The sequence below is a fragment of the Alligator mississippiensis genome, chromosome 8 (assembly GCF_030867095.1).
Source record: "Alligator mississippiensis isolate rAllMis1 chromosome 8, rAllMis1, whole genome shotgun sequence".
Classification (NCBI taxonomy): Eukaryota; Metazoa; Chordata; order Crocodylia; family Alligatoridae; genus Alligator; species Alligator mississippiensis.
In genome coordinates this window covers 11,000,996-11,026,875 of record NC_081831.1, presented here as the reverse complement: position 1 = coordinate 11,026,875, position 25,880 = coordinate 11,000,996, and the positions used below count along the sequence as shown (strand labels likewise).

Below are 25,880 nucleotides of genomic sequence, written 5' to 3'. Positions count from 1 at the left end.
TTGGGAACGGGGTCCAGCCTTTTCCTGGCAAGGGGGGCCGGCTTAGGGCAGCAGGACGAGGTGGCTCTGCAGCTCAGTTGCTGGAGTGGCCGGCTTGATTGGAGACCAGATTGAGACTTCCTGCGGCCTGATGGGGATTGTGATGGGCATTGGGGAGGCTGCCAGGAGAATTAGCACAAGCTTGTTCTTGCCAGTACCTCCCTTGGATGGAGGTGGGCTGTAATCAGCCTGTCTCTTCCACTGCTTTATTAATACATTGACTTTTGTTTTTTTGGCTCCTTGTGTGCTGTGCAGCGCCTGCCAAAGCAACCTCTGCAGGGAGAAGGGAGTTTTCTAGGTGGCATCTCCCTGGGCACTGGGACATTTCACTTGAGAAGCTCAGTGGGTTTCTTCCTCCAGGGGGGAGGAGGAGGAGGAGCAGAGACATCCCCTCCGTCTGTGCTCTGCTCTTGGAAGGGCTCTAAATAATGGGCTTTCAGTAACCTCCTCTGTCTCCGCACATGAAATCCTAAAGGATCTCCCTGCCTCCAGGCAGGAGAGTTTCTTTCTGTCAGAAGAGCTATGATTTCCCACTCTCCCGTCCTGCCTTTGTTAAGAGGGAATGGCTGGCATATAAGAGGCTGGCGGGGGGGTCTCTTTTGAGCATCTGAACCCAAAGTGGGGACAATGTCAGGCAGGCAGAGGAATATAAAGGCACACTTCCACTCCTGCTGTGTGGGGAAGCCAGGAGCGAAGTCTCCTTTCTCTGGTCCCTAGATACAAAAAAGTCTCCAAAGGTTTGATCACCCCCTTGGGCATATTGCATGTGTTTTTGAACAAAGAGGCACGACAGTACATGAGCAGAAAGCAGGGAGGTCAGCTCACCTCGCGCTACCCAGTAGAAAAGTATCTATTAAGGGTCGCTCGGAGATGCGGGTGGTATCCTAAGCCAGTGGTTTTCAACCTCTGTGGACTCCTGAAAAATTTTGAATGGAGGTGCGGACCCCTTTGAATTGTAAGTGTGGGTATTCACATACCTCTGATCATATTCATCTTTGACAAGTCCCTTAGACATAGTCTGTGGATCACAGGTTGAAAACCAGTGTGGCTAGGCTGGTGGAGTGCATGGGATGGGAACAGAGCACAGTTGACACCGTTCCCGTCACTAACCGTCTCTCAAGGAGGGTCTTGGGGAGCAGAGGGTGGGAAGCAACATGTGCGCACAGCAAGCCCTATGAGTTGCCCTGTATAAAGTCTGCATGCAGACATACAGCCCAGACAACAGTCCAAGGGGGTGAAGACTTGTACATAATGCCAGCCTAGCCCGGGGCTCCAACCTTCAGCCACCAGAAGGCAGGAAGCTAAAGAGACCAATCTTAATTGCCAGCGTTGATGTTCAATGCCCATTAGGCCTATCTCTACCCTCTGAAACACAGGTGCCCGGGACATCTTTACGTTGTTCTTTGTACTCAAGGTGTTTCTGCTTTTCTTTGACATACACTAGGAGGAGCAGCCTGTTGGTGGTGGCCTCTTTGAACACAAACCATATTTTCAGTAGTAACCTCCCCCCCATCCTTGCCACGACTCTTGTGTTTATGCCAGGTTTGACAGAGCCCTTTTCTCACGCGGCCTTTGCCACTTCAGGTTTGAAAGCCCTTGAGGAAGGGATAACATCTCTGTAGCAATGTGCTGGTAGTTCTTCTCCATGAGCTGGCCATCTGATGGGACAGTTGGCTGCTTTCTGTCCCCGTGCATGGAGAATGGTTGTCCAGCTCCATGGAGCTAAACTGAGTTATGCCGGATGAGGACGTGGCCTGATCTTTCCCTGTTCCTGTAAAAGAAGTTCCCTCTTTTTTTTTTTCTTTAATAATCTTACATCCTTTATTTTTCCTCTCTCAGGAGAAAAGCTGTTTTTATTCCTGACTAGGAGTAAAAGCTGGGATACACTTCCATCCTTTCTCCAGATGTAGTAGGATCTCTCTTTGTGCATCTCTCTTCCCTTTTAGTTGCAGTCTCTCGACTTGACTATGGAATAAGTCTCTGGCATAGGAGCGCTGATACCACATGTGTGGTCATGGAAGACATCTCATAAATTCCTTTATTTCACAAACTGTTACATAAATCCTATTTTATACTGAATTTGTGGACGTCACTGGAGCTCTGTCCATACCCATAACATCATTGTTTCCATAGTAACTAGCGTACTTCCAGGGGGAAAAGTGGAAGGAGACTAAAAAAAGGACAAAGAGGGAACAAAATAAGACAAATATGTGACATATCCCAACTATGTATTGGTGTGGGATGCTATAAAGGTTTTACTGCAAGTTGTTTAGAAGAACTTGCATAACAATCACCCTGGACTGTCTCCATTGCCCATGAGTAATGCAGTCATAAATGCATAGCATCATAGAAAATGAGGGTTGGAGGGACCTCAGGAAGTCACATCTAGTTCAACCCCTGCTCCAAGTAGGACTAGCCCCAACTAGATCATCCCAGCCAATGCTTTGTCAAGCCGGGTCTTAAAAACCTCCAAGGATGGAGACTCCACCACCTCGCTGGGTAACCTGTTCCAGTGTTTTACAACCCTCCTAGTGAGAAAATTCTTCTTAATATCTAACCTAAACCTCCCTTGCTGCCACTTGAGCCCATTGCTCTTTGTTCTGTCCTCTGCCACCACTGAGAACAGTAGCTCCGTCCTCTTTCGAACCTCACTTCAGGTAGTTGAAGGCTGCTATTAAATCCCCCTCAGCCTTCTCTTCTCTAGACTAAATAATCCCAGTTCCCTTAGCCTCTCCTCATAAATCATGTTCCCCAACACCCAAACCATTTTTTTTTTTTTTGCTCTCTGTTGGGCTCTCTCCAATTTGTCCATACCCCTTCTGTAATGGGGGCCCCAAAACTAAATACAGTCCTCCAGATGTGGCTTCACCGGTGCTGAATAGATGGAAATAATCACTTCCCTTGGCCTGCTGGCAACACACCTACCAATACAGCCCAGTATGCCATTAGCCTTTTTGATAACAAGGGCACACTGCTGGCTCATATTCAGCTTCTTGTCCACTGTAACCCCCAGGTCCTTTTCTGCAGAGATGGTGCCCAGCCAGTCAGCCCCCAGCCTGTACCGGTACATAGGATTGTTCTGTCCTAAGTGCAGGATTTTGCACTTGTCCTCGTTGAACCTCATGAGCTTTCTTTTGGCTCAATCCTTCATTTGTCAAGGTCACTCTGAATGCTAGCCCTATCTCCAGCGTATCTTCTACTCCCCCCAACTTGGTGTCATCTGCAAACTTGCTGAGGGTGCACTCTGCCATCTTCCAGGTCATTTATGAAGACATATAACAGAACCAGCCCCAGAAGCGAGCCCTGGGCCACTCCATTTGATACCAGCTGCCAACTGGACATTGAACCATTGAGTACTACCCTCTGAGCCCGATGCTCCAGCCAGTTTTCTATCCACCTTAAAATCCATTCATCCAGCCCATACTTCCCTAGCTTGCCTGTGAGACTGTTGTAGGAGACCATATCAAAAGACTTGCTAAAATCAAGGTAAACCACATCCACTGGTCTCGCCACATCCACAGAGCCAGTCACCTCGTCGTAGAAGGCGGTCAGGTTGGTCAGGCGTGACTTGCCCCTGGTGAATCCATGCTGACTGTCCCTAATCCCCTTCTTCTCCCCCAAGTGCTTAGAATAGCTGGCTCTGTGGATGCAGGGAGAGCGGTGGATGGGGTGTCCCTTGATTTTAGAGTAACGCAATCAGCCCAAACCAATGGCAGTGGAACCTTTATATCATCCCAAATTGTTCCATCTTCTCTACGTAGGATAGAAGGTGAGATAATACAAACTCATTCCTTCTCTGTGTACACTGGGATGGGAAAAGAGCAGGGTGCAATCTGAGGGTGCCTTTGAGACTTTGTGGGGTATAGAGAAGCTCAAAGCTGGCTGAAGATGTTACGGGGGGAAAGGGCATTTTGGAGCACTTTAGGCAACCGGTGAAGCTGGAAAAGATGCTGCGGTTCTCCATCACATGACTGATTCCCCCAGCACTAAGGGAGAAAATGGGGTCCAGCATGTTTCATCTCACACTTGAATGTCTACCTCCCTTTCTGCAGCTCCCCATTGAGTCCTCATTCCCTTCCCCATTTCAGACAGTTGGTGTGTGCTCATCAGGCTCTGGGGAGGGGAAGCCTGCCCTATTCCCGTCTGTGTTTGTTTGGTGCCGCACAAGAGAAACAGCCTTCTGCCCATGTTGTAGCAATTACTTAGGTTTCCATGTCTCTCCCTCCCTCACTTTTTCAGACTGTGATCGTGGAGTCTGCATTTAGTTAGGATGTGACTCTGCTTTGCATTACAAATGTTTACCAGGTAATCAGCCCGACTGACAGCTCTTTAGCATTTGCAGTCTTCTAATGCCTTGCACACTTTAATGTTATATGGTCTCAAGGAGCTGTTTTCACTGGGGCTGTGTCTTGAAATGTTCAGGGGTGAAGTTTCCACCCGCTATATGCTGTACAAGGTAGGGCTAGGGCAGACTCAAATATCTTAGAAAACACCAGCGAGCGTTTTAGAGTGTTTTCAATATTTTACATTATAACCCTTGCCCCCCACTTACAACAGTGATACAGGAACAGTCTGCTGAGAGAGGCTTTATTGCACAAGACACCACCTGAGCAGCAGATAAGGAACCTTATCCTAGGGGGTTTATAATGGGAGCTAATGGCTGGCTTTGAGTCTGAATTAAGAGCCACTGAAGCTGGCTCGGAAATGAAGATCAGGAGAGATATGTACACAGTGGGGCAAATTCTGCGCTCTGACACCCACGCAGCCCATTTATGTCAATGTGAGTGGGAGGAGAGCCTGACCTAGTGCATTAGAAATGCCAGCCAAGGTGCTAAAACAGCTACGAGGAATGGAGGGAGAGATTTGTTGCCAGAGCTCAGGATCTAGCCAGCACCCTGTGCCTCCCAGAAGCTCCTTGGAAAATCTGCTCCATAAAGCCTGAGACAGAGTTTGCCCATTGAGATGGGATTTTTCTCCGTCCTTGCTCACCTTGCTCGTGGGGCTGGGTAGGACGATGACTCCTTTCCTCCTTGGAGTCCCCAGCTCCCAAGCACACACCTTAAACAGTTAAAAGGAAAATTCACTTAGGTTGCATTAAGCATGGTCTGTGGAGCTGTCAGCATGCAGGGGACATTATCATCCAGAGTTTACGTAACTGAGTTCAGGCCCCGGTAGGTGTTCTGGGTTGTGTCAGCCGCGGGAGCAATAAATGCTCTTTACATTGGGAGGAGAGAGTAGAGAGAGATGCTGAGCCTTGCTGAAGCCATTGCTTTCTTGGTGTTGGCAGTGCTATCAGCTCTGAGCACCCAGAAGGTGCCTGAGCATCTCCATCCTCTGCTTGGACCCGCAGAAAGAGGCAGCCTGAAGGAAGCAGCCCTTTAAAGGGCTTTTCCGAGCTAAACAGTATTAGCCTGCACTGTGCCCCCCTAACCTCGTCGCCTCTGCCTGAACCTCACCGCGAGCCTGGTTTTAATGATTCTGCTGGTCTGAAGTAGCAGGGATTCCTATTTGTCAGCATTTTCTATAGCGTCTGTCACGGCAGTGTCTGAGCACCGCTGATTGCTCTTTTCCTCTTGGACAGCTCAACAGTGTGGAAAATTGCGAGGGTCAAACCTCGAAAAATTCTTGTACAGAAAGCTCTCCAGGGTCTAGCGCGGGCATGATTATGCATATTAGAGGATGTGGTCTGTAAGTATCTGGGGATGGGGGTAGGCAGGGCTGCACAGATCAGCTGGGACTGTTTATGGCAGGGGCGGGCAATTATTTCGGGCGGAGGGCCGCTGACTGAGTTTTGGCAAGCCATAGAGGGCCGTATGGCAGGCAGCCAGGGGCAGATGTCTTTTAATTTTCTAAATTATTTTAGGGGACCCGCGGGCTGGATAGAATGGCCTGGTGGGCCGCATCCGGCCCGCAGGCTGCATTTTGCCCACCCCTGATTTATGGCCAGAGTTAAGCCCCACAGCTTGCCTACTTCTGTGCAGCCAGAGCAGACTGGTGGAGCAGTTCATGAGAAATGCTGGGCTTTCTCTTCAGCCAGCCCTCATAGTCCTAGTGCACTTGAATAGCTGCCGCTTAGAGGGTGGTTTGGCTGAGCAGACTCCAACAACTATCCGAACTAGTGGAGCTCAACTCTTGGCCTCTGGCATTTCTGACTGCCACTCCAGGTGGCATCTGGAAGACCAGAGATATAACAGCATTGAAACTAATGGCGGGGAGAAGGAGAAGAAAGGGGGAAAGTTCTCAAGTCTCAATGATCCAAGTAAATTTTTCCTAACCAAGGTCAGCCTGTCCTGTCTGATCATAGCAGGCATGATCTTCACCACTCGAGAAAGCCATGATTGCAGCAGATACATGTCTAGAGAGCTGTTTTTAATGGTAGCCACAGGATAAGCAAAAGAGACCACTTCTTGTCAAGTGTTGATGAAAGCGCTGATGCCAGTAACAGCTCAGGTCTGTGGGAGTACTGGGGAAGGTGGGAATGTCCTGCTTAGCGCACAGAAGTATTATCCTGAATAGCAAATAATCAGTGCTCTGCAGAAATAGATTGCATCACCATTGTTATCCAGCTGAACAGGACAATTGCATTGCAACTAACTGGAGGACTATCAAAATGGGATGAGGCAGTTAAGAACAAAATTGGGGTTCTGATTGCAAAATGAGAAGATCAGTTGAAGAGATGGAGGATTTCTTTTGAAAGCATTTGACATTCGGAGTGACCAGAAGATCCTTGTGACATGCCCCAGCGGCCAGCTTTTGAGAATGCAGCTTGGCCTTTGGGTGTCAATGAAGGTGAGCCTTGAAAAATGGAAAAAGCTCCTAGGATGGATAGAGTTCTGGCAGAGGTATTTAGAGGCAGGAGATCCAATTCTATCGATGCCTTGAATGAACTTTTTGGTACAATTTGGAAAGGGGACAATGCCCCCCATGAGTGGAAGGAAATGTTTCCTGGATAAATTCCTAACTAAAGACAATCTTCTGCCGAACAAGAGCTGGAAAGACATTATGCTTCACTCTATATTAATCAGACCTTTGGCAGGATTAATGGACACCCAACTTAACGAGCAACAGCCTAACTTCATGAAACAAAAATCACATTTGCATCCTATAGCTTCCTTGAGAAAGGTCTGTGACCCGATGATGTGTAAGCCCCTGACAGTTATGAAACTATGAAACAATTGAATGCCAAGCAATGCTGGCCATGCATTTTATACTTTGAAAAAACATTTGATAACACGGACAGGGAAATTATTTGGAAGTCATTGGAATATTATGAAACTCTAGAAAAGATTGTTAAAGCCTTTTAGAGTGGATTTGAATGCATGGTATACCACAATACCAGTAGACAAGGGTTTTTGTTGCCCTTTCTTCTGGTTATAACTGGATTTGGGGAGCTGTAAGTAGAAATGAAAAGTCAAGAATAGAATGGACATCATCATCTCAACAGTTAAACGACCTAGACTTTGCGATTGTAAATGATCTTATGGTCCAGCAGCTGTTAGATAGCCCCCCCCCCCCCCCAAAAAAAAAAAAAAACCTGGAAGAGGAAACTGAAAAAAATTCAGGTTGAAATGGGGATGTCATGGCAGGCAGCAATGACTAGCCTGCCTGCTGAAGAGGACCAGGACTTGACTTATCCCAGAAGTTTTGTGAGCTGCTCTAATGGCAATGAGAGAGATCTCTATGCCAAAATTAAGAAATCACAAGTCGTATTTAGTCTCCTGAACACAGTTTGGACGTTGAGGCAAATGCCACCGAGAGCCAAGCGTAAGATCTTTAAAGCAAATGTGAAGCTGCTTTTATTATACTGAGCTGAAACATGGAAAAATAAAGGCTGATGAGAAGACTTCGGGTCTCCATAAATCAATATTTATGTCAAATTTTAGACATTAAATGGCTTGCCTGGTTACTTAGAACTACAAAGGCAAGGCCCATTATGGGAACCCTTAAAGACAATCCATTTCCCATTTTTTTTTCTTAAGGAAACTAGATGCTAATATTATGAGACAAGACTGGATGAAAAAACAAGGGAAAATGGATGGGTGGAGAGGAGGACTAAAGTGTGAGCTAAAAGTAACTGGTGAAACATTGAAGAATAAGCTATAAATGGGAGGCACTATGGTCATCCCTGGATAAATAGGATTAAATTAACCTCATTTAATTTAAACATTACAAGCCAAGTGAGGATGTAGAGGGTGTTTCCGGAGATACTTGCATTGTAGAATCCAGTGCTGGCGACCCAGGAGCTGGTATTTTTCCCCCCAAGTCACTGCTAAGCCAAAGCTACAACAGCATGCCACTTTGGGGATATTGTCCTGTGAAAGTGTCTTGCTTTTGGATGAGTCATAAACCCAAGGTCTTGACCCTGCGCAGTCATTAAAGAGGCTGCCATTCTTCTTGCCAGAGTAGAGTGCTCAGTGTTGCCAACTCTTGTCATTTTGATGGCTAGGCTGATATTTAGGGATGTTCTTAAAACACAGCTTCTCAAGTCTTGGGATTCAGTCAGACTCAGCTTTCATTTAAAAGAGTAAGATTTTTAACCCTCTTGAGAGTCAATTTAAAAATGTCAGTCCTAAGGCTTAAAAGCAGAAAGCAAATAAGCTGATTGAGCAAATGCTGGTTCCTCAAAGCCAAAATATTTCGGTGGAGAGGGGAACAGTTGAGTCTCAAAGAATTTTTCCATAATGTAAAATCTTTTGAACAACTTCAGAGTCATTGAAAGGTTTTATATAATTGTTTTAGATATATGAATATATATTAAATGTGTAATATATATAATTGGTTAATATATATATGTTGCACATTTCAATAACTTTGAAGTTGTTCAAAATATTATGTGTGTGTATGTATGTGCATGTGTGAATATGTATACGTATGTGCATGTATATGTATGTGTGTATATGTAATATGTGTGTGTGTGTGTGTATGTATGTGCGTGTGTGTGTGTATAAATATAACATTTGAAGCACAGGATTTCCAGTTTTCGAGTTCAAAATGTAAGTTAATAACTTTTCTATGCAATTAGAAAAGTAGTAACATCAAAAGGAAACGGGTAGAAATTACTGGAACAAAATGAATTATCTTTCAGATTTTCAGCATTTTTTTTTAGTCTTTGTCCTAATTCAGGGCTGGGAAAGGTTTTCTTGCTCTAGAAACCCCAAATTGATGTGTGCTGCAAATCTCATGATTCTTGAGTCTAAAGTCATGAATTTTGAACATTTGGAATTAGCAATGCTGACCCCTGGTGCATTGGCCAAGTTCTGATTTAATTTGCCAAGGTAAATTCCCCATAAAGACACCATTCTTCTTTAGCTCCTCACCTGAACAGCCAAGTTTGTTGCTCTGCACTGCTAAATGACCGCTGAATTACCCTTCAGAGATAGCTGCGTTTCAGTAATGTGAGGAAATTTTCCTGCGTATAGTCTGCATTCCAGGCAATAAGCCTGTGGGAGAAAAAGGCATCCTTTATGTGTAAAAGTTTATTACACTCTGAAACTTTTATTTCCTTCCATTAAAAGAGTAATTTTACCATTTAAAAAAATCACCTTGTTCTTCACAACTTGCGTTTGGCGGACTTTTTTTGTGCAATTTCCAGGGTTAAAGTGGCTTCTTTTAGGGGGTTTCATATGGTTAGTTGTGGGCTGGTTGCCTCCCAAATAGAGACGCAAGAGGATCCTGCCCACGAATGGCACAGGGAAGCCAAGGATATGTTGCCCCAACTATGCGCAAAGGAAATAAAGATGAAATTTTAAAAACACCAGGATGAAAAATTGCCCTGTTCTGGCTTCTTAGGTCTAACTCTGAAGCTACTTAAATTAAAATAGCCTCCTGGGCCTCTTCATTGGAGATGAACCCGTTTTAAACCGTTACAAAAATACGTAAGAGGCATGTCCTGGTGTGTTTTTATAGAAACAGGATGTTGGCTGTCTCACCTGTGCAAGGCTAGGGTGTCTTGTGTTGTGCCAAGGTTGACAGTAGTTTTCTGATGAGTTTAGATTATGGGTTGTAAAGAATGGTTTGGATAGGGATGATCCTGCCTCGGGTAGGGAGTTGGGCTAGATGCCCTCTGGAGGTCCTGTCCAGCCCCATGTCTGTAGGATCCTCTGATTCCCATTTTCAAGTCAGCAGCTGGAATTGCCTCTGGAGCAGCACCCGCAATCAAATACAGAAGCCCCCATTGCAGGCACAGTCGACTGGATTCAGTGGGGTTGCATCATGTTAACTAACAGCAGAGTCTAAGTGTGTTTTTTATCAGTGGGTTTTATGGTTTGAAGCCAAGGGGCAGGTGTTATCAGGCGAGCAATTATAGAGCTGAGTAAACGGTGTCAGACTGGCCTGTGAATATTGTCCAGATTACTGAGCTAATCTACTTCAGCCCCCAGCGGGGCTCCGCTTGTGCTTGCTTCCCAAGTGCAATCGCACTTTTACTAGCACACGTTCTTACACAAACTTCATGTTAAAATCTCATGCTTGACTTGGATGAATAATCGTCGAAACCTGACTCTGAGAGGTCCCCTTGCCCAGCCAAGGAGCCAAAATAAGATGGATGTGATTGAGTCACAACTATCCGAGATAGCGGGAGGAAGAATTTGGAAGACTCAGTGCAGTAAACTTGAAAAAAAATTGACCCAGGGGTCTAGTTCTGGTATATGTCTTTATAAATCAGTGTGTCTGTCTCAGAAATGGGGTTAAGGACACAGGTGCTTTTACAACACTGTTATGTCCCTTCCTTCTGGATCCCACACCAATTTGGCACCTATTCATCAGAGCAAGGTGAGAGCTCTAATTCGTGTTGTTTAACAGCCCTGGAAAGGCCTCTGTTCCAGCTGAGAATTGCCAGACTCAGTAGTGCTGTAGCCATACCCCTGTATGTCCCCGATTAATCCTCTAACCTAGGAAAGGTGGGCCCTTAGTCCCTTGTACGGAGTCATCTTCCCCTATGAGACAGCTTTACAGCCCTCTTGCACTCTGAGAGCCAAAAGGCTGCAGGAGCAACCAGCGTCTGATCCGTCTTCGTTCGTCTTGGCTTGAACAAGTAAATTCAAGAGTACTAAGACTTACTTGCCCAGTTTTAGCAAGGAGATGGAAAAAAGGGAAAGCTGCTAAATTACAAATGGTTCGACCAGCTGCAGATTGCACTGGAAGGGGCATTTCCCGTTGCCAACCTGTTAAGATTATGCCTAGGAATAAAAGCCTGGATAGGCATCTTACAACTGTGGGGCAGAAGCTTAACGATCACCCCCTGAGCTTAATCTGTGGCAGCTCTAATCCGAGGGGATGTACAGCAGGTTACACCTTGGCCCCAAAGCAACATGGTGTAATCCAAGGTAGTAAATGGCTCTTGCAAACTAAATCTGAAACCAAGGTAACTGTGGCAGAAGCAGACGGTTCAGCAAACGCCGTGAGCACACAATGGAAGTGTAGACGCCCAATTTCTCTTTCAAAGGAATACAGTAAAAAAAAAAAAAAAAAAAAATCCAATTAAATGTCCAGGATTTTGATAGGAATCCTCTAACCCGTCAGCTGGGCTTTACATTAAGAGCCGCTTCGTGTGTGTGGACCCGTGCAGTCCAAGACAGAGCTGAAAAGGGGGTTATTATTTCCATCTGTGAGGCAGATTAATTTTGAAGGACTTTTTCACTTTCCCCTTGAACCGCCCGAATTAATATTTTAGGATTTTAGTCATTTTTTCCCCCTTTTCAAAGGCCAAACCCTGGAAGTCCTATTATGCTCTTGTCAAAGGGACTATTTCTGGAATTGATGATATGAATGAAGCCTAAAACTCCATTCTCATTAACGTCTGCGGCTTATCCTACTTTCACTCCTAAGCCGGTGGGTCTCACTGACACTGCAGGGAAAGACTGTCATTTCAACCCAATTTTCATATCACATTTGCACAAAAATTCCAGGACTCAAAAAAAAAACCAAAACATTTTCTGTGCATTTGTCAAGCAACAGCCTCTGCTCCGAAGAGCAGGCACTTAGCTCAGCCTGCAGGAGATGAGCGCATATTCTCGGGCTGGAGTAGCATGGATTTGAGGGCCCCAGCTCAGTACCTGCTGCTCTCGTGTGCAAAGCACAGCAAAGCATCTGCGTGGAACCACAGCAAAGAGTTCAGAAGTCCCGCTCCCCCAGCTACAGAGGAATAGCTGTGGGCCTTCATGCCTGGAGCATTAGGAGGGATTTGGGATTGGCCTGTTTCCCAGAAAATAGGGAATGGATTGGAACAGAGGTGTCAGCACAGCCAACACATGGGCTAGATCCAATTCTGCTTGATGTATTTTTGTGGCCTGCAAGGCACATTCAGGTTCTGCGGGCTCCCAGGTTTTGTTTCAAAATCAGAGCAAGTTTCTATTCCTCACATGGCAGAGAGAAATCTTGCAAGTGTGACCCCCCCACCCTGTGTAAACTGAGACAGGGATATCTTCCTGAGCCTGCAGGCAACCTATGGGAAGTGTAAATTCTCCTCCCCCATCCTTATTGATTTCCTTGGCATGTTTAATGTCATAACCTAATGCTGGCACTTTAAATGTCAATATAATTATTTAATTGCTGATCATTATGTAGATAGGATGGGGAAAAGAGGTCAAAATATAGCACCTGCTGGGAGATTTTGAAGAGAAAGAAATAGAAGAAATACCACTGATCTAGCTGCTTTGAAGCCTTGCAACTGCAATAGTAGTGTATTGTGAGTGCTCGTGAAACTAAATGCATGGGGAGGCACAGAGGGATCCATTGACTATGGGTTGCTTTGTGAATGATTGTGACTTGTGAATTGATGCTGAATTTAGAGGCACCCCCAAAATCCTGTTTGGTAGTGGTGCCTTTGAGCAACAGCTTTTCACATAATTCAGTCACTGGTGAGTTTGATCCAAACCTGTGAAACCAAATCGTACTGCAGATAACACAATATTCATCTGTTTTGATCATCTTAAGTAGGATAATGCTGCATAATTAAATCCTGAGTTCTTGCCTCTTAATTATGAAAGGTCAGATTTTTGCCAGCTATGCACAGGTTGGGTAGCATCTCTTTGAGAGCTGGGGCTGGCTGAAATTCTTTCAACAGCAAAGTGTTTTATTTAAAGGCCGTTTATTCACCCCTTTCCCCACCTCCCACAACAAACTATTAACTATTTGGGCATTTTCATTTTTAATGGTTTGTTATTGATTTAATATCAAGGAAATGTTATCAAAAGCATTCCCAACATTTTAACACACGGCAGGTTTTGAATGTACCAACATCTATAAATAATGCTCTTAATGCAATGGGGTTTTTCAAAAACAATTTGTAAAACCCACTTTAAAAAAAGAGGAGAAAGTGGGGTTACTTGTGAATCCTGTGACTTAAGACAGCTTTTGAAATGGGTTATCTTTTATTGAGCACTGTTAGTCAGAGCAGCCCAGTTGAGTCCAGCTGGACTATTTGCTGGGCACAAGGCTATTCAGCCTGAATTAGGGCAAGGAGTGTAGGATCCCAAAGGAGGAGCGAGTGCAGTCGATGTTTGGGTGCTTCACACAAGACTGCTTGACTAGAAGCACACAGGACATTACCCAGTGTCTCTCACCCTCAGGCCGGCATTTTTGAAAAGGGTCCCCAATATTTGCATGCCCAGCTTGCAACACCTTGGCCTGATTTTTAGGGAAACTGAAGCCCTGCAATTCCAGATGACTTCAGTTAGTTTGAGGTATGCATAGCAGTAGCAACACTGGATCAGTGACCCACCTGGTCCTGCATCCTGTTTCTACTAGGGTTGGGACAGATATTGCATAAACCGGTTTGACCCAAATCGGTTAAGTCTGATACTACATTCAACCAGGTTTCTCTCAAACTGGTTTCAGCCATTTTCAAACTGGTTTATGTGCACTGAACGTCTGTTCTGTTACAGGTTTAAACCGCTTAAACTGGTTTATATGTAATGTCTGTCCCTAGCCCTAGCGTTCAGTACTGGACGTTCAGAGGAAAGTACATCTCTGCATATCAGGACCTTGGTATCTCGGGTCTCATCCAGATTTGTTTAGATTTTTCTCTTAGGCTTTCAAACAGACAGAGCGCATCCATCCTATGTCGTGCCATTCTGAAACTCCAGCTGGAGGTCCCGAGGGGAACATTAGTTACCGCTTTGAGGGTTTTAGTCTGTAAAATGGACAGATTTCAGATGGATGACAGGTCAGGAGGGAGGCTTGGGGGTCGGCTGAGGCATTTACAGCAGGGTTTACAGCAGTGGGATTGCGGTCTGTTGTCTGCAACACCATCGCTGTGTCTCTGCCGGGATCCCTCTCCCGTCTAGTCCAGTGCAACTCGCAACTTTCTTCTCATTTCTCATCAGTGAGAGAAGAGAATCAGTCCCGAAGACCCCAGAGACGGTGAGCCAGCCACTTGGAGGGTGAGCTTGCTTCAGGGAGTGGTTGCGAGGGAAGCTCAAGTCCTTGTGAACAGTTATTTTATGAAGCATTAACTGAGCTTAGTGCTGCCCAAGACACGTAGGAAGACACGGTCCTTTCCCTAGGGAGATTACAGTACATGGCCAGATTCACTGGGACGTTCCAGCTGCTTTGTGTCACTCCAGTGATGTGAACCCAGCTTAAACCAGCTAGTTAAACTGGGTTTATGGCTGCTTTGCATCACCAGAGTAGCACAAAGCTGGCAGAGCATACTGATGAATTCAGCCCAAAATATTTAGACCTCTTTGCTGAGCCTGTCACTCAGGGACTGGCAAAATCTCTTCAGTGCTCCCCGAACCCCATCTTCTTCCTACACTGCCAAAGCAGCAGCAGAGAGAAAAATTCAATAAGCACCTTCTCTTGCTAATTGAAGAGTTTTCCTTTGTCAGCCACTCGGCTCCAACACCGGCAGGTACAAAGCGGTAACCATCAGCTGTACATTAACATATCACCCTGAGCAATAGCAGATCTCCTCTCCTGCCTCCGCCCCAGGAATATGTAATCAGGGGGAAGTGTCACGTGAGACAGAAGGGTATTTGCTTCGGGGAGCGATATGTTGGTAAATGGGTCTGCAGATAAAATTGGAAAGTAAAAACACCATTGGCAAATAAAATCCTGTCCCACCCTTCCTCACCCCATTGTATTTTTCTTCCTGAAAACTGTTTTTCACTGCAAAAGTGCACATGGCTACTGAGATTTTGAGTGCATCCTAGAAAGAGAACAAGGCATGCCTGCACCTTTGGACTGGTGACAAATAAACTGCTTCCAGAGATGTGGCAAAAGATGGTGCTCCAGCCTGCTTGGCAGAGAAGTGGGAAGCAGTGGGGAAAAATTATGAAGGAGGACTTTTGAATGAATGTTTTGGGCCCAGGGTGGTGGGTATTTGTAGATTCAGGTCACAGGGGTATGCATTGATCGGTGTTCATGCGTGTATGTATGCATGGCCCTGGGCCTGTCTGGCTTGAGGAAATGTAAACTTGGATCCATGTCACGCATGTGGTTTCGGGTATGTGTAGGTTCAGTGGCATGGGAAGCATGTGGGCTTGGGATTGAAAGGTGCCTATGGCATTTGGGTGCATAAGAGGATGCTCCTATGCATACACATAATGATGCTAAGCAGCATATACAGTGTCGATGGCTTTGCAAGTACTGAGGCTGGCTTTGCATGAGTGCTCAAGTCAGGGGAGAAGGTCCTCTCACTGCTTACCTCTGCATTAGCTCCAGCTTACTACAGTGGCCCTTAGGCCTCCGGAGAAGAATTCAGCCTGAATCAGCTGGGATTCTTCCTGGTGGGGGGAGTTGGTTTTAGACACAGAATTCGGGATTTCTGGTTTCCCTGTCCAGTGCTCTGCTGCCGGACATGACCTCCAAGGCACATGTTTGTGGTGTGTTTGTTTGCAAAGCATTTCCTTATCCCTGCATGGAAGGTGTTACAGTGGTGCAACATGTTCTAACACCTCCGCCTGGGGTCTAAGAGCTGCACCTGGAGCCTGTGTGGTTTAAGTGATGTTGGAAATATTAGTAAAGAGGTCATCACTGTCCTTTTTGCAGCAATAGTGACAGGGGAGCAGGAATTGCCTGCATGGTGACTGCAGCTCTTATCACACCTGGCTGCTTTGCCTCGCTGCCATGTGACTGTTCAAGACAACAGCGGAGGAAGCCACAAGTCTAGTTCTAGCATCATGGCCCAGGAAGGAGAGGGGCTGCTAAGGGGAATGGAGGGGGATCCCCCTGTCATCTGCATTCAGCAATCTAATTGCAGTGTGCAGTATGGGCATTTCTCCACGCCACGACCTTTTCCATTTACGCCGCTGCAACTGCGTTCCTGTTTGCACGATCATGATTTCCCACTGCTTTAAATGTCTTTTCAGTGCATTAAAATAACACTGCTCGAACATGTTTTTTGCATCTCTGCCACTTACCTGGCCCTATCTATAGATTCGTGTCATGCACACAGTAAACTACTCAAAGACTTGTAATGACTCTCCTTCGCCACCAGGTGTTGCTTTGGAGCCAGTTGCCCCACCCAAGGGGAAGGTGATGCTTTGACAGGCTGTGGCAGATGTGGCCAAAATGTGGCCCGGGGGCTGGATGCAGCCTCCCAGGCTATTCTATCCAGCCCGTGGGGCTCCTAAAAAATTTAGGAAATGAATATTAATCTGCCCTGGGCTGCCTGTCATGCAGCGCTCGATGGCTTGCCGAAACTCAGTAAGTGACCCTCTGCCCAAAATAATTGCCTGTCCCTGGTGTGGGTTGCTCACTCGAATCAGATCCCTTTTTTCTTCCCACTGGGGCTACCAATTCAGTCCAAGGCTCTCCAAACCTCTGCATTGAGGCATCCTTCTCTGGTTCTCAACTCTCCCATGCCACTGAGTAGCAACCATCCCTGTAGCAGCTAGGGGTGAGCAAGTTCATAATGGTCCCTTGGACTTGGATCTCATTGCAACAGATTGACTCTGGACCCGTGAGTCACCAATTGCCAGTGATATGATGGCAGTTAATGCAGAGATATGATGGCAGTGCCTTATTTGCAAGAGACTTGTATGGTTATAGCTGATGGACCCAGGCTCTAGTGTGGGCTCCTTCCTGGTATGTGTGTGTGATTTCTCAGCCAACTAACTGTGTTTCACTGCATATGGATTCCTTACAAATACCTCCTTTAGAAAAGTGCCACCAGATTTGGGATGCTCTTTGTTTCTGTGAAATCGAGCAGAAAAGTTCACAAACAAGCTGCTGCCTCCCTCCCGGCTCTCTACAGCTCGCGGCTTCTGTTCAGCAGAGCCGGGCGTGCAGGTTGCTCTCCTGCGTGTGATCCTGTGCCTACGCTCCAGAGGTGCTCCAGGGAAAGAGAGAGAAGGTGAAGGACCCTTACCTTCAGGACTGTGTTTAGGGCAAGTCGAGGCAGGATACCTGAGGTCCGGGGCCCTTGTTTGATAGCTCCTTGTAGGAGCAGTAAGTCTGAGGCCGAGCATTAGGCAGCCCCTAACTGGGCTGCTGCTCTCCAGAGGACTGGAGTGAGCTGCCAGGGTGATGAATGTGTTTGGGCCTCTGGGAAGCTCAAGAGGGGGCAACACTGGCAGGGAGAAAGCTGGAAAGGGGACTGAATGAGGGGGAAGAGTCTACTGGGGGAAACAGGTGCTGTCTTTAGCTTTTATATGCACACATGTGTGGGTGGGTGTGTGCAGAGGTGCTGCCTTGTGTGCCCCTGTTGGGTGCAACTCCAGATGTTGGCCCGGCTGTGTTTGGAAAGTGGGAATGCCAGAAGCCACTTGCAGAGCAGTTGTCCCACCACCTAATCAGCTTGGTTCAGATCAGAGGCAGCACAGGAGCCCAGGCGCTTTACTGAGATAACACTGTTTTATCCCCCCAGCCAGAGCCCTGGAGGACTCGAATCCCAGCACTCGCTGGCTATGATGTCTGTCCCCCCTACCTTTTGTACAGCGCTTTGCGTAGTTTATCTAATCCTTCAGGACCTGCTTAGCAACCTGACAATGGGCTCAGCTCTGCCAAGCTCTCCGACAGGGATTCGGCATGCATCCGTCGAGAAAACAAAAAACAAGCGAGTCGGCGACCCTGGTAAAAGGCTGCCTTTATTCCTTCATGCAAGGATGAGCCACTGCTAGAGAGGAGCCCGCACAAATCCACAGTGGGGTGGTTTAAAAAGGATTCGGTGTCTGTCTTTCCCTCCCCTTTTCTCCTCCCTTGTGTCAAATGGTGAAAAGAAAATTTGCTGGGAGAAAACGAATGCCAAGAATACTCCCCGCTCTCCTCCCAAGCTCAGAGAAAGAGTCCCTTCCCTCCGTTCTCTCGATGCCTGTCAACGCCAAAAGGCAGCCTTCAGTACTGCTCTGCCCTGCAGAGCAAACCAAGTCTGGGGAAACTGGACTAGAGAGCAGGGAGCTCCCCAGTTTTTCTTTCTTTTTCCAAGGGAACGTTATTCTAAAAATATCTACCAAGCCTGTGGGTTTGGTTCAGTTTGACGGAGGTGTGCTAAAGGACAACATGCAATGCACTTCTGTTTTCTCCTGCCCACCAACTCCTCTACCACCTCTTCTGCTATATATAATCATGTCTTGTAAGCCCACCATGACCCTTTGAGTCAGTTAGGGGGAATCGTCCTTCCCAGATGGCCCTGTAGCCAAAGCCAAGCCATGGTGAGCTGTAGGGAAGAAGAGGTAAGAATTGACCTTGCATGTGTACTTGCCCTCCTCCATTGAAGGCTCAGTGTTGGGGCTTATCTTTTCTTGGCTCAAACCTCATTGCTTCCCTCTCTCTGGGGCCTTAGGCTGGCATTAGAGGGACACGTGTACTGCCACCTGATGCAAGTTCTCCCAGCCTGCGCAAGAGCTCTTGGCCCTCGAGCAGTTTGTTTGCAGGGAAAGGAAGGTAAAGCAGTGCTTCGTGCCATCTAGTGTCATTACTTCTGGCTTCCTGCAGTCAGCAGCCACTTGGCCTGTTGCACTGAAGGCTCAGTGGATAATTAGCTAGGACATGCTTAATTATAAGAGAATGTAGTTGGCCTAGACTTGCCTTTAAGGAGTCAGCATCTCACCTGCCCACGCAGGGGTGTTCAGACTACGGGTCATCTTACTTAAGTAAACTTGAGTAAACTTCAGGGGGTGATACCTCAGGCTAAACGCTGATATACTGCTTGGAGCTGTGGCCTCCATGGACTGCAGAAGGCTTTTTCTGCACATACCCTCCCCACTCTGCCATCCCTTTGGTTGCTTCAGTACAATTTCTTTAATGCAGGTTTTTTTTGACTACCTGTGATTTTACTTTTTTAATCAGATTTGCATGTGAAAGCCTCACGTGTTCCCTCCTAACACGCCGCGCTCATGAATCAGACCCTTGTGCATAATGCTGTCAAGAAGAGGGTGCTTTGAAGTGATTCAGCAAGGGAAGCAGCTGTGGATGGTGAAAGCCTGGCAGCTCTTAAGTGGCCTTGCTGTGGTCCGAGATAGGAGGGGCCAAGCTCTCTGTGGCCGGCTACAAATGAGTTCCCAATTGAACTGTTCTGTAGGGTTCCCCTGTAACCCCCTAGCAAGCCCCTCCAGGTGGCACTAAAAAGACCAAACATTGATTTGGATCCAGAACACCATCTGCTGAATAGGAATTCACAGCAAGCCGTGTGTAACTGTAGCCAACATGTTCACTAAAGCTGTGGTCCTGCTGTCACCGTCCTGCCATCACATGCTCGGAGAGATGATACCAGCAGCTTTCTAGGGAGTGCTTAGTCAATATACAGATGTGCCGCACATCCAAGAATTGCCTGAATAGGTCTGTCAATCGATTGTCTAACTCTCTGCGACACAGGGAATTTCAGGCAGAGAGATGCCATTGCTGAGCAGATGCATGGTCCTCCCAGTGTAGTATAAAGTCTGAAATGAGGGCTAGATTCTGAGCCACGCATGCACAGCGAGTAATTTCTTTACTCCAGAGTAGCTCCAGTGACTTAGTTGGATCAGTCATGGGGGGGGGGGGTCACCTGAATACCTGCCATTTGCAGTATAAGAAGTTGTGCAAGATTTGCATTTAAGTAGCAGACCTAATAAAGCTAGTTGCTTCTCTGCGCTCTTCTCTGTGGACTGTGCAGGCAGCTTCCATCTGTGGGTACCTATAATACCTTCCTGCTTTAATTAGAGGAGCTGAAGCCTCTCCATAGGCGCGCGGTGCCCATGCTGGCCAGATTCCATCTGCACTGCAGCCCCGACAAGATTTTTTAAATATTGCTTGATCTTGTGTATCTGCCGCTATCGTGCCCCGAGGCTTTTCTCTCTTTCTCTTTTGTTTGATCCAGTTTTAAGCCATCACTGTTTCTTGCTTCCTATCATTTATCAGTCAAAGGGAGGTGGAGAGAAACCCATGATAAATGCAGGCTAGCTGAGAAATAGAAAGTATCCATAGTGAAATATGGTGATGCTGAGAGGCTCCAGCTGGGGCCAATGCCCCACTGTGCCAGGTGCTGTACAGGCAAAGGATGAACAATGTAAATAGATGAAGGAACTGCTGACATCCCATTTTACAGCTGGTGAGGTGGGGTGAGTGAGGCACAGATAGGTCAAATGACTTTTTCAAGGTCACACCAAGTGCCTGTGGCAGAGACCAAAATTGGCTGCAGATCTTCCGAGCCCCAACTGTTAGCTTCCTTTCTTTAAGGTAGGTCCTCCGACAAGGCCACTGTCCCCTCCTCCCCCCATCAGGATGGTTTACTGAGGACAACAGGAGTCCTTTCTCCTCTGTACTGCAACAGGGAGCTCTGTACTGCAACAAATGAGCCCTTGTTTACAGCTGCTGCTCTTGCCCAGGGTGCTACAGCAAAGGATGCCCTTTTGGACCTTGCAAGTGGGCAGAAGGGAAACGGGAGGGTGGTGAAGTTCACTACAGTGGGGAAAAGCAGCAGCAGAGTCACCAACTGGAGATGACACCAAATGTAGCTACCCTCCCTCTGCGAAAAGGAGCTAGTGTGGTGTCTACTGACCCTCAACCAGTCATGGAAGCCAAAGATCCCATATACGCACCAAATAACTGCCAACGGGATCCGCAGCACCACTGAATCCTGCCTCCCGATTGACATTTCACCAGTGCAAGACCTGCACCCATCTCTGATAGCATTTTCCACTGCCAGGAAAGACTAGAGCAGGCACTGCTTGTTTGCAGAAGCTTCTGCCTGTCTGTCTGTCTGTCCATCTAGCTTTCCAGGTTCTTATACTGCGAAGGATACGACTTCTGAGCGCTCCTGATCCCGTGTTGAGCATTTTGCACAGCCCATCTCTAAATGCATGTTCTGTTGCCAGTTTGGAATCTTAAACACTTTAATTTTTTTTATTCTTTATTTTCTTAAAGGCTTTGCAGTTCATCACTGGCAGAGCCGGGGAAGTTGCTGGCTCCACAGATGGATGCCGTCCAACCCAGTTGAGTTCAGGGAACACCCGCAGACCGAAGGCCATTGCCTCCGAGAGCGTCGCCCCCTCCTCTGCGCTGTGTGCATGCCCCCACAGGACTATATTTGGGATAAATATTCCAGGCCATCGCCACAACCTGACAGTTGGAATTTCTTTTCCGATACCATGTAAACACTCCTTCAAAATAAAAGATCCAGATTCCCAGCTTGCAAATGTTGACTCAACCCTGTGCGATTAAACAGGAATCAATGTCCGAATGCCCTCCACCTATGAACATCTGCGGGTCCCATTCACAAGGCTGCTGGTTTTCTGTAATCTTTTAACCTGTTTAAGGTATTTAAGTATGCAGCAGAGACTCCGAAACTTTACCCGACTCATGGCTGCCATGGAGATTTGTGATGTTCACAAGGGCTACGCTGACTTGATGCAGAATAGAGGAGCAGGACATGGGAATGAGCAAGGTGGTGCATTCCACGTAGGGACCTGTAGTCTGCAGGTGGCAGGCATCTGCATCGAAGTCGAGGGAGGCCACAGGTTGGGTAGCTGAGCAGCTCCAGCCCCGGGCACTGTGGACAGCTGCACGGCTGTCTTGTCCAGCAGGTTCCAGGTGATTCTGCTTTCCAGGGTTTGGGGAGCCTTAAGGTGATTAGGAGCTCAGGTAATCAAGAGACAACCCAGCTGTAGAGAAGAGCTATTTGATGCAGAGCAGGTACAGTCTCAGCTACTTGATGCAAAGCAGGTACAGTCTTGGCCTTCATCGGTGGTAATTGAACCTAGGGTACCCAGCACCAAAAGCCCAACTTCCTTCTGCTTCGGTAAAGAAGCCCCTGTTGTAGCTCTCCACAAGTGGGAGGCTTTCTCTTTGGGGCCGACCACTCAGCCAAGCAAGGACTTTTGTCCAGATCTTTATGAATGTCACAGTTTCTCCCTCCTCCTCCTCCCCTTTCTCTTGCCCTGTATGGCTGGCCCGCTTTTGGGAAGCCAGGCTGCTTACTCGTTTCTTTTCTCTGCTTCTTCAGCCTCTCGCATGCAGCCTTTGGGGCATAGCTTCCCCTGCTCGCCCATTCAGTTAACTGGGGTTTGGCTTATAGCTGCTTCTGCTAATGGGAAAATGCTATATGGCCAAGTCTGCGTTCTGTAACTGCACCACCCGCTCCGCCTGTCCCAAAGCTATTTACTCACTTCAGAGAAGTGCTGGGACACCGGCATTAAACGCTGAAAAGATCCTGCAGTGCAGATGTATTGTAAACACAGCCAGAGAGGTATGTTTTTCTCGCGCGGCGCTTTAGCACCGTACAAAGGAACAGTTAGGGTCAGACACCTCAAGAATGTGCTAGAGTCGAACAAAACTCCTTGCGGCCACCATGTTGCGACTAGAAAAATAAGTGAGATCTCAAAACATTGTGAGTGCGAGTGTAACAGTCTGGCTATGGCAGTTTGCCGTTTCCCTTGTGTCTACAGATTGAATCTGGGAAACATCCTGGAGAAGAGGCCAACCCTAAGGCATCTCTCTTCAAAGGGGAGGAGAACCTGGTGCTAATGTGAAACGGGAATGCTAGAGTTGCATCTAACTGATTCCTTTCTCTTTTTTTTGTTGCATGCCTTTGTGTCCGTCTAGGCTTGAAAACATTGGGAATGCCCACTAGAGGGACACAGAGAAATTCCTTTTGTTCAGTTCCAGGTATCAAACTTCTTTATGTGGATTTGTTGCTGATTCTCCTGCCAGCAAAAGTAATGGCTTTTGTGTCAATCTATCCCGCTACAGCTCAGATATTTAATAATTCTTCTACTTTGTGGCAAGCTGGGGGGGCTTGTGCCCCATGGAGTCTACTTAACCTTACAGTCGGTTAATGTTTCAACCCATGCTAATTTGGATTGGGAATGAAGAGCAGCAGCATTTGTTCAGGGAAAATGCCCCTATGATGGGTCACAACATAGTTAATAGAAAATCAATGTGCTCTTAATGTGTCATTCTGTAAAATGCTAAGAAGTGACATTTTTCTGGTCCTCCCCCACCAAAAGTTTTACATTGTTCTGTTGATTTGTTTGTGTAATGTGTGGTGCCAGCACACCAAAATAATGCCGTAGCTGCTTTATTCAACATAGTTTCTTAAACATTATAGTCATATTCTAGTCAAGACACCATGGGGAAAACATGCTATCATTTTGTCATGCAGGTACCAAAATAAAAAGATAATGGTTCACAGAGTGCAGGATTCCTGTAAGAAACCAGATAGAGACCATTTTGAAGGCAGAATTCAGTGATTGCTCAAACCTTAAGCATGTGCTTTAACTTGAGCACTTGCTTAAGTGCTTTGTTGCCTTGGGAAGAAGCTTTAAAGAAGGCATATTCAGAAGTTGGGTGTCCCCCCAACCAAGGTCTAATGTCCTGGAAAAAATTATGTTCCAATTGCCAGCTGGGACTAAAAAAACCCTAAAGAATCAGCCCCCTAGACTCCTTCCCAGGTTTTCCATGAGACTCAAAGCAGGTTAGGAAGGGACCTTGAGAGTATTAGGGAGCAATGCATAATTCCCCTCCAGTGCCTGTGTGTTCAGTAAGGCTTTTCCTTGATGGTGACACTCCCACAAGGATTCTTCTCTCATACAAATCCCCTTTTCCCAGACACAGCATCTGAGTCAATCAGATAAGTTTGCTGGCAACAGCAAAGTATTGGTACCAGGCTCTGGGATCAAGGGGAGAATTTTAGTAAGGATGGGAGTGGCTGTCTTGAAAAAGAGCAACCTTGGGAACCCCTGGATTGAAAAAGGGATTGTGTCTCTGGCCAAGCTAGTATCACTTCCTTCATTATCATCTTCTTTCATAAAATTGGGGTTAAGATGGTGACCTCCTTTATAAAGCTCATTGGGGTACACAGGTGGCAAATCTCAGAGAAGAGCTGGATTTCATTATTATTTCCTGTTTGTGCCTTGGCTTCCTTAATCCCAGCGGGTGAGAAGGATGGGTTGAGTCCTCCTAGGTCCTTCCCAGCTTCTGCTCGGAAAGGGCTGTTGGTTTCCTTGACTGAGCTCCTATGTACCTGGTTCGAAAGGCTCAGCATGCTGGTGATTCTCCTGAACTGTGTGACGCTGGGCATGTTCCACCCCTGTGAAGATACTGCCTGTGGCTCCCCACGCTGCAGGATTCTCCAGGTATGGACCTTTCCTCGCTGACTGTTTCTAATTGAATGGAGGCCTTGGAAGGTTTCCCGCTTGTCTGTGTTCAGAAGCATTGTTAGGTTTGCAAAAGGAAAAGCCCCATTTCTGTTCACAGATGCAGAGAGAGAAAATGAGCGTGATCCACGCGATACCAAAATTCGCTTCTGCCCATGTGTAAAAATGCCCTAAGACCCTTTACGAGCCTGGGCTGTTGCCTACACTGAGGATTTGAGGTGTCAGAGGGCTGTCATGCCGATGTGTGCGCACTGGTGCAAACTCTTGATGTCAGGCAAGGCCACTGTCATCTGCCTTTTGGCCCTAATGCAACTTAAACCTTCTGGAGGACAGTAGGACTTTTGAAAAGAGCTGGGTTATAGTGCAGGCATAATTTAAAATACTCCCTCACCCCAAAGTGTTGGTTCCTTCTCTTTAGGACTGGAGGCCCATTGATTGAACTATGTGCAGGGAGGTGCACCGTTGCTATCTGAGCTGTACCCATTTGCAGAACTTAGACCTCAGCATCGTTAATCAAAGCTTCATAAGAAGCCCACTAAATTCCCCTGAAAGACTCATTGACTTTAGTGGGCTTTGGATCAGGTCCTCAGTACCTTCCATCAGCCCTACTAATTTCAAAAACAGCAGTTGAGGGAAGTTGCTGGGGAATCTTCCTTGAGCTCAGTGTACAATATAAAGTCATCTCCTCCCAAAGTCTCTCTTCTGCCTGGGTCTATATTGCTCCGTTTGGGCCATCACGGATCAGGAGACTTATGCTTGTACCCATGTAGCATGTTCTTCTCTTTATCGCGGTGAGGCAGACTTCCATTTTTCTTTTTCTTTTTTGCCGTGCTGTAGTTCAGGGGGTGGGCACAGCTGTTTTTCTTCTGAACTCATTCTGCTGCTTTGTTTTCTAGAGCTTCGATGACTTCATCTTTGCCTTCTTTGCTGTGGAAATGATAGTCAAGATGATTGCACTAGGGATCTTCGGGAAGAAGTGCTACTTGGGAGACACGTGGAACCGCCTGGATTTTTTCATTGTCATAGCCGGGTAAGTCGGGAAAGCTACGGGAGACTGGAAGTTGGTGCTGTAGGCAGCCCTCAGTGACAATCTGCTGCACCGTTTGGCTAGCTTTGTCTCAGAGGACAAAGAAAGCCCACGTTGGTTAACGCTAAGGCCCAACTATTTCTAACATGTGCTAGGATGATTGTGGCTATCAGTTTTTCTTTTCCCAGCGGGGACAGCGTCCTAGACTGTAGCTAGAACAAGAGGCCGCTGGCAGCTCTCTCCTGCGGTGCATCATACAAGACATCGTCTTTTCCCCTGAATTTTCACGTTCCTGCTAC

General features: G+C 46.9%; 1 protein-coding gene across 5 annotated transcripts in view; it reads left to right on the top strand.

Moving 5' to 3' along the window:
- Positions 1–25,880, top strand: part of CACNA1G (calcium voltage-gated channel subunit alpha1 G) — a 346,031-nt gene that overhangs the window by 90,841 nt on the left and 229,310 nt on the right. For all 5 annotated transcript variants that reach the window (XM_059732103.1, XM_059732101.1, XM_059732102.1 and 2 more), the window contains exons 2-3: positions 24,422–24,533; positions 25,451–25,584. In XM_059732103.1, the coding sequence (XP_059588086.1) occupies positions 24,422–24,533; positions 25,451–25,584 (246 nt within the window). The remainder of the gene's footprint in view (positions 1–24,421; positions 24,534–25,450; positions 25,585–25,880) is intronic.